The 18,146-nt window shown below is 39.0% G+C and overlaps 1 protein-coding gene across 4 annotated transcripts in view; it reads right to left on the bottom strand.

The window, feature by feature from the left end:
- Nucleotides 1-18,146, bottom strand: part of HCFC1 (host cell factor C1) — a 3,865,385-nt gene that overhangs the window by 374,449 nt on the left and 3,472,790 nt on the right. For all 4 annotated transcript variants that reach the window (XM_044080175.1, XM_044080172.1, XM_044080173.1 and 1 more), the window contains exon 24: nucleotides 5,987-6,284. In XM_044080175.1, coding sequence (XP_043936110.1) covers nucleotides 5,987-6,284 — 298 coding nt within the window. The remainder of the gene's footprint in view (nucleotides 1-5,986; nucleotides 6,285-18,146) is intronic.

The following is an 18,146-nucleotide window of genomic DNA, read 5'->3' as shown; positions in this document are numbered from 1 at the left end:
CACACACACACACACACACCCAAAGGACAGGAGGGAAAAACTACAGACAATGGTAGATAGAGACACCAAAAGATTGGTAAAGAGAATGAAAATATCATCTATAGTAAGAGATAGTGAGCTACCTAACAAGGTAGAGGAGGACATGGGGGCTACCAACAATGGTAAGGAGTACATACCGTAAAGTATGGGAAATAAAAGCTCATTCAACCAGAAAAAAATGGGTAGAGACCAATAAAATAGAAATACAAACAAAGAAAAGAAAGGATGAGAACAACTTTCAAAAATAAAGAACTTTTACTTAGCTGCAAGAGAAAAGTACAGTTTTGTACCTACCATAAATGTAGATGTTCGAAGATCCACATTGCTGCAGTCCTTACATATGGGTAGTCCGCTGTCCTCGGTCGGCCCGAATACCAAAGTATTAGGCTGACGTCGGTCACGGCGCTTAAAACTGACATCAGGACGTCAGGGTACAAAAGCGCATGACCGACGTCATATCCTCAGTCTTTTCTTGCCCCAGATGTCAGAAGGCCCTAACAAGAAAGGCCAAAGCCAAAAACAGCAAAAAATAACCAACCACCCCTGCACTAACCATATTTACAATATGTACAACCCAAACCACACCACCACCTCTCACTACAGAGGGGAAGGAGGGAGGGTAAATTGGACTGCAGCAATGTGGATCTTCGAACATCTACATTTATGGTAGGTATAAAACTGTACTATGTTCTTCATCTCACATTGCTGCAGTCCTTACATATGGGTAGAATCCCAAAGCAGAGGTAAAGGAGGATGGCAAAACTATAAAGCATTAGGGGCTGCCAAAATGCCCAGTAAAATTGCAGTGGCAAATCCAGCCCTAGATTTAGAGTAAAGTGGAAGGTGGTAATGCTTAGAGAAAGTATGCACTGAACTCCAAGTAGCTGCTTCCAAAATATCTTTAGTAGCCACCCCCCTTAAAAAGGCTGTAGAAGTGGCAGTAGCCCTAGTGGAATGAGGCCTAATCCCAGCTGGAATCTCCTTACCATGATGGGAATAACAGAAAGCAATACAAAAACCAATCCACTTAGAAATAGTTTGTTTTGAAACATGTTTGCCCTGAGAACCCAAAGCAAAAGAAACAAACAACTGCTGAGACTGCCTGAACCCTTTAGTTCTGCTCAAATAATATTGTAACTGTCTGTGTATATCCAAAGTGTGCAAAATCCTCTCCCCTTTATTTTGGGGGTTTGCATAAAAAGTAGGCAAATGAATAGTTTGGTTTAAAGCCACACTAGAAACCACTTTAGGCATAAAAGAAGGGTTAGTACGCAAAGACACCCTATCCTTGTGGAAAATTAAGAAAGGCTCAACTGCCATAAGGGCCTGTAATTCAGAAACCCTTCTCGCAGAGGTAATGGCCAACAAAAAAGCAGTCTTCCATGATAAATATTTCAACTCTGCAGTTGCTGCAGGCTCAAAAGGTTGTAGAGTGAGTTTCTCCAACACAAAATTGAGGTCCCAAGCAGGAGTAGGAGCTCACGTGGGGGTCTTATATTCTTTGCCCCTCTAAGGAATTGCTTAAACAAAGGATGAGAAAATAATGGTGGGTCACAGTCATAGTGAGCAGAAATCGCTGCAGCATGAACCTTTATAGAGGAGAAGGACAAACCTTTGTCCAATAACTCAGTAAGGTATTGAAGAGCAACACTTAAATTAGGTTTAGAAACATCAAAGTCCTTTGCTGTACTCCAAAATAAAAATCTCCTCCATTTATCTGTGTAAACTTTCCTTGTACTAGGTCTTCTGGCCTCCAAAATAACATTCAAAACTTGTTGTGGAAGCTGAGACCCTCCAGGGTTTAAAACAGAATATGCCAGGCTGTTAGATGTAGAGAGTTTAGTTTGACATTGAGTAAATGACTGTTCTCCTGAGATAGCAGGTGAGGAATCGAAGGCAAAGGCCATGGAGGCTCCCGTACCAGACTTCTCAGTAATGGGTACCAGTGCTGTCGAGGCCAATCCGGAGCTATTAAAATCATGTTTGGCTTGTCCTGTCTGACCTTCAGGAGTACCTTTGGGAGGAGAGGCAGAGGTGGAAAGGCATACACGTGAAGATTGCTCCAATTGAATGAGAGAGCATCTACTTTCCAAGCTGTGGGATGAAACCTTTTTGTGCAAAACTTTGGCAGCTGGTAATTTAGTGGAGAAGCGAACAGATCTATGTCTGGAGTTCCCCATAACACTGTCAATTTCTGAAATACTTGAGGATCCAATTTCCACTCGTGGGGATCCATAATTTGTCTGCTCAACACATCTGCTAAGGAGTTCTGTGCTCCTGGCAGAAACCTTGCCTGAAGATTTAGCTGTAAACTGAGAGCAGTCTCCCACAAAATCATTGCTTGTCTGCATAGAGGATATGAATCGTCCCCTTGCTTGTTGATGTACCACATGACAGTTGTGTTGTCTGTTTGAATCAACACCTGCCCTGGAAGAAGTAAATCCTTGAAAGCTATCAATGCAAATTGGACTGCTAACATCTCCTTCAAGTTGATATGTAAATGTTGAAGTCTGGCAGGCCACGTGTCTTGTACCCATTTTCCATTTAGATGAGCTCCCCAAGCTTTGTCTGAGGCATCTGTCGTTAAAATCTGACTCGCCTCTGGTCGGGTCACAGAGAGTCCCTTGTTTAGGTGACATTCCTGAGCCCACCACAAAAATTCCTTTTGAATGCAAGGTATTATCTGAATGACAGTGTCCAAATCTTGGCAGTGCTGTGTCCATACATTTTGAGATACCATTGTAGCTTCCTCATATGCAGTTTGGCATTGGGAAGTACCAGAATACAAGATGCCATGAACCCCAAGGCTTGAAGGACTGTCCTTGCAGTCAGCCTGGACTGACGAGACAATTGGTGGAAGTAAAGGGAAAGATTCTTTTGTTTGTCCGGGGTCAAAAGGCCATCTGGGATGCTGTATTCAGTCTCACACCCAGAAAGCACATGTCCTGAGAGGGTACTAGACTGGACTTTATTTCGTTCACAGAATACCCCAGGCATCTTAACACTGCCATCACATACTGTAAATGATGAAGAAGTTCGTCCTTTTCTTGGGCCAGAATCAGGCAATCGTCCAAATAAGGATAGATTTGTATTCCTCTTAGCCTGAAGAAAGCTACCACTGGAGCCAGAACCTTCGTGAACACTCTGGGCACAGTAGATAAGCCAAAGGGCAATGCAGAGAACTGATAATGAAAAGTCCCAGCCCGAAAACGCAGATACTTCCTGCAACTGAGCCTGATAGGAACATGAAGGTAAGCCTCCTTGAGATCCAGAGTCACCATCCAGTGATCTTTGCCCAGCAGAGGTAAAAGCTGTTGTAACGTCAACATTTTGAACTTGGGAATGTCCAGATATGTGTTGAGGATAGATAAATCCAAAATTGGTCTCCACGTGTTCCCTTTCTTTGGTACTAGAAACAGGCGAGAATAAAATCCTAGGCCCACTTCTGACAGAGGGACAGGTTGTATGGCCCCTAATTGAAGTAGTAGAGAAATTTGTTTGTGAGCCTCTAGTCTTTGCTGAGGAGGAACGTCTGGCATGCCTTTGAAAGGAGGCAAGGTATGGAAATAAAACTTGTAACCTTGATGTATGATATCCAATACCCATTTGTCTTGGGTAATCAAAATCCAATTTTCCTTGAAGAGTGCCAACCTTCCTCCCAAAGGTGCTGCCAGGCAAGAAGGATCTGGCAGCTGAAAAAGTAGGTCATTGGGCCTGTTTACGAAAGGACTGGCCCCTGCCCTCACCCGAAGATTGTGCAGGTGAACTCCCTGTTCTAGGTCTAAAAGAACTCTGAGCTCGGCCCCTACCACGTCTAGATCTACCCCTAGACTGAGAATCATAAGAAGGATACATCCACCCCTTAAGCAGGCCAATTCCTACTAAACTTCGGAGGCTGAACTTGCAAAAAATCTGTAACAGCCTGCATAGACTTAGCCTTGTCTTCCATTTTCTTCAAGACTGACTCCACAGGTGAACCAAACAACACATCAGACTGCAAACATGGTCAGATAAATTCTGATCCTTCAGCCAGGCGTGCCTGCGAAGAACTGAACCAGTGGCAGCCACCCTAGACGAGGCCTGCACAGCATCAAAACCACATTGTAATGAATGCTTACCCACCTGTTCAGAGACAAGCACCAAATCTTGTAATTCTTTGCACTCAATGCCTTCCGCCAGAGCATCCACCTTAGACTTCAATTGAGAAAGAAGAAAGTTTTGATATTTCAACATATAAAACTGGCAATTCAAAGCCCTCATAGCTAAGGTAGAAGATGTATAGACCTTCTTTCCCCATCTATCCAAAGCTCTGGCCTCTTTATCTAGAGGAACCGGATTTTTTACAACAGAGGCCTTGACACCCTTAGGTCCCTGACTAATAGTTTCTGGGTCCGCCCTAGGACTCTTATAAAGATATTTATGAGCCTCAGGCACCCTGTAATACCTATCCGGTTTAACAGGCGCAGGAGGCAGAGAATCAGGATTAAGTGAAGCCTCTGCCAAAATATTCCCCAACGGGGTACTTAGCCAACTTGGATTCGGTCTGAAACTCCGAACTCGAAAAATTTCAGAACGCCGAACGGCACTTGCAACGCTGCTTCTGCATCGGACCATGCGGCAAAAAAGACTGAGGATATGACGTCGGTCATGCGCTTTTGTACCCTGACGTCCTGATGTCAGTTTTAAGCGCCGTGACTGATGTCAGCCTAATACTTTGGTATTCGGGCCGACCGAGGACAGCGGACTACCCATATGTAAGGACTGCAGCAATGTGAGATGAAGAACATCAGCTGACGCTGCAAATGAGATCTGAGGTAATACAATTAGGGGTATTGTGGGTGAAGTCTTGGCTCTAGAGTTTTTGGCTGGCGTTAGCTGTATAATGGCTGAGCCGGTTCAGAGGATCAAACAGAGTACCCAAAGGTCAAGGATGAATGAAAACTGACATCAGATTTGTAGTTGAGAGATGCATCTAGCAGACATTAGCCCCACGCACTCCACCTTAGTAATGCGTGCTAACCCTAATCCTGCTCCTAACCCTACCCTGCATTTAAAAACACCCTTCCCATAACACTACCACTATTCAGACAAAATTGGGCTGAATGTGGTTGGGCTTTGGGTAGTGAAATGGAAAAGGAAATTAGTTTCTTTGTTCAATGCATTGTGTCTCAATGTGATGCATTAATAATGTAATGCCTGGTCAACGTGTTTCAGTTGCTATTTTATGCACTGACCAAGTAACATGTCAACCAATCATTAGACATACATACACACACACACACACACACACACATATATATATATATATATATATATATATATATATACACGCGCGTGTGTGTTATGCATTCGTATATGCAAACAACTTATACATACATAAATTTACATAAAATAGACACAGCACAGCCTTTAGTGGCCAAAGACTAATTCAAGCAGGGATATCCAAGGAATTAATCACAATTAGAAAAACACTGGTAAGCTAGATGACAAGGGAATGGGCAATACCTACCAAGGTAGAGAAATCGGACCAGGAAAAGGACAGATGCCATGCTAATCTTGTACATCATGAGGAGGAAATGAACTGCATGATTCAATGGTGACTTAAAACTGACATCAGAGCACATGCGTGTAAATACTGTAGGGAAAATCTAAAGTAAAGAAAGTACTAATGAAAGGTAAGAAAAAACACAATGGTGGTTATTGCTGGAACGTTCTTTCTCAAACCGAGATGGACAAACAACCATGTTTAACATTCATTCATGGCTGCATCCATGACAAGACACTTTTTTCATAAACAAACAATATCTTTATCAGATGTGCATTTATTTTTCAGTCCAGGTAACTAAAGGATGGTGTAAAACTCTACATTATCATAACAGATTTTAATAAGGTGGGCAGTATGTTTTTAACATCTTAACTATCAGCTTCTAAATCCTGTTGTACTCACCTTGCAGCCACCTAACCTGAGTGGCTGGACCATATCCCTTTTCATTGCGGGCAGCAATGCGGAAGATGATAGCAGGTTTTGTTGTATAATCAATGTGAGCATTGGAAAGGCTAGAAGACTGCACTAAGCATGAAGGGTTTGGACCACAGTACACCCGCATAAAGGCAAGCTGGGCTGGAGCAGAAGCCTTCTGTTCACTTGTCTGAGAGCTCTGAATTGCCAGATACACAGAGTATTCAATAATCTTTCCTGATGTGACAGACGGAGGTTCCCATGTCAAATGGGCACCATCAGGGCTCTTCAGAGACAGGAGAAGGAATAAAAAAAAAAAGAAAAAAAAAACACTCAAATTAACCTCAATCTCAAACTGAGCTTAACCAACAAGACATGACATGGTCAATTACCAAAAACACAAGTACTGTGGGCTTGCTATCAGTAATTTAATGACCTTGGGAGAATTTTTTTCCAAAGCATATTACTCCCAATTGATGCAGTTCAACAACAAGCCTGAGTAACCAATCAATAATGGCAGGTACAGACATTTACTTACTAGTTTTGAAACAGCAAAGTGAAAGACAATGTGGCTGTTTAAAAACAGAGTTTAATGGAACAAGTACTGCATTCTTTATAAAGAACAGCTAAAAAATAATTAACACCTGAAAACACAGGCAATTCCTATCATACGAAACAGTAAAAATCACAACTCTTATTTTGCGAAGAATGAAATCTTGCTTTGTGAGCGCACTTGCCTTAACAGCAGACGGTGAAATGAAAGAATAAGAAGTTATGTACGCACGCACCATAACATCCCATGTTTGTTGTCCATCTCGCCTACATTCCTGCTGGTTGGATTAGGAGCCAATCATTGGCTTTGACTCAGCCGAATACTAAAGCTTGAGAGCTTCCACTGGCTCGAGGCTGACCCCTATCCCATGATGCTCTGGGGTTACATCCCCAGATCTTATTTGCAAGCGAAAATAGACTTAGACAAATCATACAATGATATACCAAATTTTCTATACACACACACACACACATATATATATATATATATATATATAGATATATAAAATAAACACTGTGCACTAGAAGAATCTTAATTATATAAATTCAGACTTTTTTTAGGCGTAGTAATTAATACTGAGCTAGTAGAAAGGAAATAAAAACTCAGACACTGAATAGATGATTAAGCTTTCGCTCTTATTCAGGTGGAAGAGCTTCATCAGAATAACCTATAGTCAACAACACTTACATTATATGTAACTAGAGTCACTTGTAAACAAAAAAACAATGAACTACTTATAACTTATTAGTACAGTAACCAATAGTACAACCAGACAATATTTAAACTGTGCCAATCATCTAAACACAATAACCATGAACATACATATGAATGACAGGGGCATGAATATTAAATAAACACTCCCTTGTGTTAGCTAATCATTGAACAAATGTACAGTGTGCGCACTAAATATGCATGTCGGAGACATGAATATTCATATAACTGTACAAGTGGTGACTAACAAGTGTGTCAAAGGTCATGGATGGATGCAAACACATTTTGTAGAAAGAAAGCAACTGTCAAAATAGAATTAAATCTTCCATTTTAAAGCGCATTTAATATTAACACTTTCATTCAGACCAGGGTATGTTTCAGAATTAAGCAGTAATTACCATTTAAGTTCTCTTAGTTCTAAATATAATTCCCAATCTCCAAAAAAACAGTTAACTTGTTCTAATACTATGAAGTAAAATTTACTAAAAGAAGTACAAAAAATGCTATGTTTAGCAAGGGCATTATATTTAAGTTCTTTGCCCTGATGGCTCCTAGATGCTCCTTAATTCTATCTGAAAGTTTTCTTGTAGTTTTACCTACATAAAATGCTTTACAAGATGCACAAATACCTGCATATACTACTGCTGTAGAATGGCAGAAGAAATATTTTGAAAACTTAATAGTATAATTACAATGTGTGAATGTGTATTGAGATCCTGTGAAAATGTTAGGGCATACCACACATTTATTACATGAATGCATCCCATTTTGAGAGTTGGAAGTAGAAGTAGAATTAATAAGAAAAGGTAAATCTCTGTTTTCTAAACTCATTCTTATGGTTTTGGTTCTTTTAAATGAAAAGGTAGGTGCAGTGCCAATAGCAGCTGACATAAATTGTGATTCAGTTAATAAATCCCAGTTATTCGTGATGACATTTCTAATTTGTGACATGTCCCTAGAGATGGGTAATGGGAAACTAAGGGTTCTGTTAATGTTACTTGGTTTAGAAGTATTAGGTATAAAACCATGTAGTAAAAATTGGTAAATATTTAGTGTGTCTGCCATTAGCGATCTCGTTACATATATTGTTAATAAGAGATAGAGGGTAATTCCTTCGAAGAAACATGTGTTTTAACAAAACAGCATTCTTTTGAAAGTCATAATCTTGACTGATAATTCTAGAAATGCGAATAAATTGACTTCTGACAAGGTTCCTTTTCATAAAAAATGGATGGGAGCTAGTAAAATCAAGCAGATTATTTTTATAGGTCTCTTTTCTATATATAGTGGAACATACTGTATTAGGAGGTAGTAAGTATATCTGTGTATCTAAAAAGGAAATAGAAGACCCTATTCCAGACAAAATCAAGTTCAAAAAACGTAAACTGTCTCTCAAATCAGAAATAAAAATGTCTAAAGAAGATTGGTCACCCTTCCACGCAAAGAAAACATAGTCAATAAATCTTTTATAAATGTATACTAGATTAAAGTTATTCAAGGTATTTAATTTTTCTAATTCCCATGTGCTCATGACAATATTAGCAAAAGCAGGTGCTATCTTGGAACCCATAGCTATTCCCTTGGTTTGTTTGTATATATGTCCATTACAGAAGAAAAAGTTATTATTCAGTACCATTTCAACTAAAATACATAATGTATTAATTTTAATTTTTGAGAAGGTGGTGTATTTGTTAAGAAATAATCTGAAAAGTTGCATACCTTCTTTGTGAGGTATATTAGAGTATAACCCTTCTACATCCATAGTTACTAAAATACATTTAGATAACCCTTCTTTTTGTGGAATAGTTAGTCTAAGAAAGCCCATGAATCTCTTAAATAGTTGTTGGTCTTTTGTACTAAAGGGTTTAAAACTGCATCTAAGTATTCCGCAATTTTTTCCGTTTTGTTTTTTTTGTTAGAAATGATGTGTCTAAACGGTGGGTTAGAAGCATTCTTATGGATTTTGGGAATACCAAATAATCTCCCTAGATTAGGTGAGGGGACTGACAAAAACATGTAATCTTCTAAAGAGATGGCATTAGTAATCTGTAGACTTTTCAAGGTCTTGTCAATATTGGTAAAGTGTGTGTCTACTGTCTGTATGTCTACTTGGGTGAAAAACTCATTATTATGTAGTGTAGTTTCCATTTTTTGAATATATTCTTCTTGTTGAATCAAGACTAATCCCGTACCCTTGTCCGCTCTCATAATGCAAGTAACATTAACAGAACCCTTAGTTTCCCATTACCCATCTCTAGGGACAGGTCACAAATTAGAAATGTCATCACGAATAACTGGGATTTATTAACTGAATCACAATTTATGTCAGCTACTATTGGCACTGCACCTACCTTTTCATTTAAAAGAACCAAAACCATAAGAATGAGTTTAGAAAACAGAGATTTATTTACCTTTTCTTATTAATTCTACTTCTACTTCCAACTCTCAAAATGGGATGCATTCATGTAATAAATGTGTGGTATGCCCTAACATTTTCACAGGATCTCAATACACATTCACACATTGTAATTATACTATTAAGTTTTCAAAATATTTCTTCTGCCATTCTACAGCAGTAGAATCTTGCATCTTGTAAAGCATTTTATGTAGGTAAAACTACAAGAAAACTTTCAGATAGAATTAAGGAGCATCTAGGAGCCATCAGGGCAAAGAACTTAAATAATGCCCTTGCTAAACATAGCATTTTTGTACTTCTTTTAGTAAATTTTACTTCATAGTATTAGAACAAGTTAACTGTTTTTTTGGAGATTGGGAATTATATTTAGAACTAAGAGAACTTAAATGGTAATTACTGCTTAATTCTGAAACATACCCTGGTCTGAATGAAAGTGTTAATATTAAATGCGCTTTAAAATGGAAGATTTAATTCTATTTTGACAGTTGCTTTCTTTCTACAAAATGTGTTTGCATCCATCCATGACCTTTGACACACTTGTTAGTCACCACTTGTACAGTTATATGAATATTCATGTCTCCGACATGCATATTTAGTGCGCACACTGTACATTTGTTCAATGATTAGCTAACAAGGGAGTGTTTATTTAATATTCATGCCCCTGTCATTCATATGTATGTTCATGGTTATTGTGCTTAGATGATTGGCACAGTTTAAATATTGTCTGGTTGTACTATTGGTTACTGTACTAATAAGTTATAAGTAGTTCATTGGCTTTTAGGTTCATAGGTTCATACTAGGCTATCTGCCCGAGGGCATTTACAAGCCTAGCCCATAGTTTTGTGGCTTACGCCACCCCTTTAGTATGGGGAACTATACCCATTATTTTGCTGTGCCTCTGTTGAGCAGTGACACTGAGGTAATCCCTGGGGTATATCTGCGATCTCCCATCCATTGGTCAAGATTTCTCTTGAACAAGGCCAGCGAGGTGCTCTGCCTCACATATACCGGGATTTTATTCCACAGCATAGGGAGTCTTTGGGTGATGAATCTATCCCTCCAGCACGTCCTATTAATAGCCGTGTCGAGGTTTACGTCTCCGCCCTTGTGGCTCTGACGGATCTAGATTTTTGAGGTGAAGCATATTCATCAAATCTGGGTTTGACATGGCCTTGTATGTTAGGCAAAGGTCACCTCTGAGCAAGCGCAAGCGACTGAATAGAGCTGGAGTTCTTTCAGTCGGGCAGCATAGGACAGATGTTTGAGACCCTTTATCCTTTTGGTGAGGAACTTTGTGGCCTCTCCAGCTGCTGCAAGTGTCGGGTCAGATACATTCCGAATGGGGCATTGTACTCAATCATTGGTCTGATGAGTGATGAGTATAGGGAGACTATGACCTCCCTTGATCTAGATGAGAATCCCTTCATGATAAGGTGGGCATTGTAGAAGGTCTTCCTAACTACTTTAGCTACATGGGTGTCGAATGACAGACTACTATCAACCTGGGTCCCCAGGTCCCTGATAACTTCTTCTGTACTCAGTGGATTGCCACCTATTTGGTAGCTAGGGGTAACCTTGTTTTTCGAAGGGTATGACTATGCATTTTTGGCATTTAACTTTAGGCCATGGCTCTGGCACCAGTTATCCGTTTCTGTGAGACCCTTCTGAAGGATATCTGTGTCAGATGTGTTTTCTACTATGGCCAGTTTGCAGTCATCTGCAAACTTTGTCAGCCATAACCCTCCTGTGTTTGCTTGTACTTGGAAAAGTAGATGCCAAACAAGAGTGGGCCCAGGACTGAGCCCTGTGGTACACCACTTGTGACAGGCTTTGAGTCTGACATGGCGCCAGCAACTCTGACCCTGTGGGTTCTGTCACTCAGCCAGTTTGCAACCCATCTTGTGATGTATGGATTAACATTTAAGCTGATGAGTTTTTCAATGATACCCGAGTGGGGTATTGTATCAAAGGCCTTCGCCAGATCGAGGTAGGCTGTATGGACTGCCTTTCCCTCATCAATGGCTTTGGTGACTGTTTCAAAAAGTCAACCAAGTTTAGAAGGCATGATCTGCCTTTGACAAAGCCAAACTGGGATGGATCCAAAGTCTGCAAATTCCCTATGTCTTTATTTATGAGGTCCATTATGATCCTCTCCATGGCTTTGCAGATAAGGCTTGTCAAGCTAATGGGCGGTAATTTCCAGGGTCGGTGGAGGCACCGCCTTTGTGAAGTGGGACCACAGTTGCAGTGCGCCACTCCTGGAGTGCGTATCCAGAGGTAAGACTATGATTAAACAGCTGTCCTAGCTGTGGGTTTAATTCCTCGTTGAGTTCGTGGAGCACACAGCCGGGGACACCATCAGGTCCCATGGATGCTGTGTTTTTGCTTTGGAGAGAGCAGTTCTCACTTGGGCATTGGAGATGTTTGGGGGCTGCAATCGCTTGGTATAGATATCTCTCCTTTTGGGGAGAAAAGAAGTTTGCACTGAACCTGTCAGCCAGTATGTTGGCAATGTCTGTAGGATCAGTAATCTTTACATCATTTTGAACTAGTTCTGAGCATATCTGGGAGTTTCCTCCCAGGTTTCTAACATAGCTAAAGAAGGCCTTATGATTGTCTTTTGAGTCTTTAGCTATTTTTCTCTCAAAATTTGCTTTGGATGATTTTATGAGAGCTCTTAGTTTTTTACTTATAGTGATCAAGGGTGTCTTACCTTTTAAGGATTTTGCTCTATCTTGTAGTAGCTTCCTCCTTTTGTTGTAGAGTTTGTTTATGGCTGGGGTCCACCAGAGTGGACGCTTGCCTTTGGTACAAAGAGTCTTTGTTTTGCTTGGGATTGCCTTATCCATACAGTCCTGCAGGTGCTGGTAGAAGGCATTTGTAAGTGATTCAGCGGCTTGAGTAGTGTTTTCCGTCGGCTCGGGGGCCTTAAAGGAGACCACACTAGTCTTTAGAAGTGTGAAAACCTTGCACCTTGTGTTTGCAAGGCAAACACCTTAACCATTAGACCATCCTCCCAACCCCTAGAGTTTACAAGTGACTCTAGTTACATATAATGTAAGTATTGTTGACTATAGGTTATTCTGATGAAGCTCTTCCACCTGAATAAGAGCGAAAGCTTAATCATCTATTCAGTGTCTGAGTTTTTATTTACTTTCTACTAGCTCAGTATTAATTACTACGCCTAAATGAAGTCTGAATTTATATATATATATATATATATATATATATATATATATATATATATATATATATATATATACACACACACACACACACACACACACACACACACACACACACACACACACACACACACACACACACATATCTATATATAGGGTTCCCTTCAGAATCTCAAAAAACTGAAATCACGAATTTCAGTAGCCTGAGACCAGAAAGGCGAAAGTGCAGAATACCGAAACTCCAGAAGCGCGAAAATCAAAATCCTGAAGTTCGGAGATTTTGAATTAGCGGTTCTGGTGATGAGGTGTGTGATTGGATGGTTGGAGATGTAGGTAAGTATTTGTGTTTTATGGGTTTTGGGTAGGGGCTTTAGTATGTGTCTTGTTAGTGTGATGTGTGTGCGCGCGAGGTGAATGTAGCTTGTGCAGTGGTGTTTTTGTGTGTTTGTCTGTGTAGTGCGACCTCAGAGTTTCTATATTTAAGTAGGGAGTGTGTGTGTGTGTGTGTGTGTGTGTGTGGGGGGCTTGCCCCCCTTCTTGTATGTCGGGTAGGTGTTTGTATGTGTGTTGGGGAGATGTGTTTGTCCCACATGTCCAAATCCGAAACTGAACAAGAAAACTGCGCTTAACAGCTGGTTGGAACCAATAGCAGCTTTATTAAGAAACACAAACAGGTTAAGCGCTTTCTTCCCTTATGAAGGGACTTCATCAGAACAAACTTAACTACCAAACCAAGTCCTTACAGATACACACTAATTAACCAATAATGCAATAATTCACTTAAGTTAAAATGAACCACAACAAATATAAAAAATCCTTAAGACCACAATAAATATAGAAAATTCTTAAAAAAATGAACTACATCCTTTTCAGTCAACCTCCTGTAGTTCATATAAACTAATATCAACACGTTGATAGCTATAAAACGTATACATAGAATGAAAATAAAATAAAATTAAATAGAATAAGCCTGTTATACTAATTCATATGTAAAACAGGCTATATAAAAATGTTAAAGTGTTAAATATGTTGTAAATCTATTAATTATATATTTCATAAATTATATGGCAATAGGAAACTATATAAAGACATTCAATAAAAAGTATAAAATAGGAACTAGAATGGATATGTAAATGTGTGTGAGAAAACTAGGACACTAACCCAGGATATCTTTTAGTTTTAAAATGCAACTGTTTAACATTTTCATTAAGACCTGGGAATTCAGTTGCATTCATTGCTAGTTGCCACTTTAATTCACTTATGTCCAAATGAATATCTAACACCTTCCCTTGCACATCTTTGTTTAACTGTTGCAGTACTAGGAATTTAAAACTATGATTGTTAAATTCAGAAACATGTCTGGCTAAGGCATTGGTCATTTTTCCATTTTTTATATCTAAGAGATGTTCATAAATCCTCTCTTTAAATTGTCTGCAGGTCTTTCCAACGTAAAATGCTAAACATGACTGACACTTAGATACGTATTTCACATTTTTTTGTGCAGCAATTAAAATGCCCTACTATACATATATTTATGCCATTTACCATCACATGTTCTGCGGTTTCCATTATGCTCTTGCAACACCTCCCAATACCGCACTTAAAATTCCCAAGCGATATAACAATTTTATCTGGTTCAAATTCTCTTCCAGATTCCAATAAATTCTTAAATGACCTGTCTTTTTTATAGACTATCATAGGGGCACTTCCTACTTTCTCTGCTATGTGATGATTATACAATAAAATCCCCCAACTGTGTCTCACTATACCTGCAATTGTCTCTGCATCCAAATTATATGTGGTAATAAAAAACACATATTATTATACAGTCTACCATTTTTTGCCACCTGAGTTTTTAAATTGTCGGGGCCACCATTACACAAAATAGGTTGGTATGTGCCATTTAACCTCTTTTGAATTATTTCTTTAGCCACTTTTTGCACTGTTGAACGGGGATATCATCTCTTTAGGAACATTTGAGATATAAATTCTACCTCATTCCTAAAATTTTCATCTTCACTTACCATCCTGGCAGCCCTAACTAGCTGCCTTTTCATTATTGACCTTTTTTGTGCTGGAGGATGACAGCTCCCAAAATCTAAACAGGAAATGGAGAAGGTAGGCTTTCGAAAAATACCAGACGTCAATTTACCTTTGTCCTTGTTTATTGTTAACCTCACATCTAAATAGGTGATACTCTCCTTACTGTAATCAGAGGTAAATTTAAGAAATTCTACAGTTTTATTGACGTAGGACAAAAAACTTTCTAATACTTCTTCAATACCTTTTGAAACGAGAAATATATTGTCCAAAAATCTGGTAAAACAAGAAATGAACTCACTAAATTCACTTGCGAAAATATATGCTTGATCCCAGTAGGACATCACATAATTTGCAAATATGGGGGGCACACGCTGCCCCCATAGCTACCCCAGTGGCCTGTTTAAAATACTGACCTTCAAAAAAGATACAATTGTTTTTTAAAACTAACTCCATTAATGCCACCAGGGTGTTAATGGTGTCCTAATCGTACATGCTTGTCTTGGACAATTGTGTCTCTAGCCAATTCAGGCCAATTTCATGTGGTATCACTGTGAATAAGTTGCTTATATCAATAGTTACAAGGAACATATCACTCACTATTTTAATTTTATTAACCTTCTCCAAAAAATTCCAAGAATCCTAACAGATATATATTCAAAACAACTTAAACACTAAAATTTTTATATAGCCTGTTTTACATATGAACTAGTATAACAGGCTTATTCTATTTAATTTTGTTTTATTTTCATTCTATGTATACATTTTATAGCTATCATCGTGTTGATATCAGTTTATATGAACTACAGGAGGTTGACTGAAAAGGATGTAGTTCATATTTTTAAGAATTTTCTATATTTATTGTGGTCTTTTTAAGGATTTTTTTGTATTTGTTGTGATTCATTTTAACTTAATTAAGTGAATTATTGCATTATTGGTTAATTAGTGTATATATATATATATATATATATATATATATATATATATATATATATATATAAGGACTTGGTTTGGTAGTTAAGTTTGTTCTGATGAAGTCCCTTCATAAGGGAAGAAAGTGCTTAACCTGTTCATGTTTCTCTTAATAAAGCTGCTACTGGTTCCAACCAGCTGGTTCAGGTATATGTTTGTGTCTGTGTGCGCAGTATGTTTTGTATAGAAGTCGAGATTTTAAATTTTGCGCTTCTGGGGTTTTGGCTTTATGGATTTTAACTTCATGGTCTCGAAATACTGAAATTCGAGATTTCAGTATTTCGAGATTCTGAAGTAAATCCGTGTGTGTGTGTGTGTGTGTGTGTGTGTGTGTGTGTGTGTGTATATATATATATATATATATATATACACACACACACACACACACACACACACACACACACATATATATATCAAAGTCTGAGAAAGGAGAAGCATCAGAGACTCCAAACTATATACAAATTTATAAGACTGTCCACCTGTTCTTCCAGGAATGCAGGATGGGGGGAAGGTGGGTGGGAAGCAAGAATGCAGGCGAGATGGACAACAAACATGGAATGTTATGGTGAGTACATAACTTCTTAATGTTATGTTGTCCTATATTGCCGTACTTCTTGCTGGTTGGGACAGCGTCCCTAGCTCCTTTACCCTAGGGTGGTGCAGGAAAAAAAAGACTCCTCAAAACAATGGTAACAAAGGAAGACATGTTCCGGGAGGCCACATCAATGGTGTAATGCATAATAAAGGTATGAAGTCTCGCCCATGTAGCTGCTGCACAAATAGAATCCATGGGAAGCCTAGCTTGGAAATCAGAGGATGTAGCAAATGCTCTGGTGGAATGGCCTTTTACCTTGCCAATAAGTTGACTGTTATTCTTACTATAAGAAAAAGATATGCAATTTGTAAGCTATTTTTACAAGGTTACTTTAGAAACTGGTAATCATTTCCTTCTGACTGAAAAGGAGACAAAAATTTGATCAGATTTTCTAAAAGGGTTGGTCCTATGTAAATAGAAGCACAATTGTCTGCACATCTAATTGTACTGTATATTCTGCCTTGTCAGAATAATTTGGAAAGAATACAGGCAATTCAATTGGTTGATTTAGATTTTCTGAACAGATTTTGGGTAGGAACGAGGGATTAGTTCTTAAAGACACCCTGAGCAAACTGATAGAGCTTGTAATTCCGACACCCATTTGACAGAAGTAATGACTACCAAGAAGAGTGTTTTGCATGACAGGAATTTTAAATCACAAGATGATGCAGGTTCAAATGGAGGCAAAACCAAAGCAGCAAGCACAAAATTATGATCCTAAGGAGCTGGAGGCTCTCTGATCGGGGATCTGAGCAAGAAAGTACCCTTGAGGAAAGCTTTACATAATCTGAGAGACATAATAGGTACTCCCATCTCTCTGATATGAAAACTAGAAAATGCTGCTAGCTGAACCCGAAAAGTAGCAACTGCTGTGCCTTCATGAAAAAGTTTGGCGAAGAAATCTAGAACTGTGGGAATAGGAGATGTAAAAGGTTCTATATTCTGTTTAACAGCCCAGTAAGAAAATATTTTCAACTTACTAGCATATGTATTTCTCATAGACGCTTTGTGTGAAGAAACTATGATAAGTTTCACTGCAGGGGAAAAATTGTAACATTTGGCTAATCGTGGAATTAGAGCAGCCATGCTGTCAATTCGACGGTCTAGATGGAAGGATGGAACATTGCCGATGGGTGGGTTAACAGATCTGGAACTGGGTCCAGGATCCACAGCTCCACCAGCAAATTTGTCCAAAGAAAGGGGAACCACACTTGACAAGGCCAGTAAGCAGCAATGAGAATCATCATGCTTTTCAACATATTGGCTTTCTGTAACACTTTGGGAATTAGGGGAAATGGAGGAAAGGCACAGAGAAGTCCCAGGGTCCAATCTTGAACGAGTGCATCCCTTGGTGACTTCCCCGGAGGGGGAATTAGGGCAAAGAAGCTACTGCATTTGACATTCATGGACGTGGCAAAGAGGTCGCAGCACGGCTGGCCCCATTTCTGGAAGATCTTTCCTACAATAGTTCTAACTTTAGGGACCACTCGTGAGGCAACAGAATAGCTCTGCTGAGTTTGCCCGCTATCACATTGGATTTACCCGGGATCTGCATTGCTATCAGAAAACGCTGAGAAGTGACAGCCCATTGCCATACTCCTTGTGCCTTTCGACATAGAAGATATGACTCGGTTCCTCCTTGCTTGTTTATATGCAAAACCACTGACATATTGTTT

The sequence above is a fragment of the Protopterus annectens genome, chromosome 8.part0 (assembly GCF_019279795.1).
Source record: "Protopterus annectens isolate FY-2018-M chromosome 8.part0, PAN1.0, whole genome shotgun sequence".
Taxonomy (NCBI): Eukaryota; Metazoa; Chordata; order Ceratodontiformes; family Protopteridae; genus Protopterus; species Protopterus annectens.
This window is presented reverse-complemented; position numbering and strand designations above follow the sequence as displayed.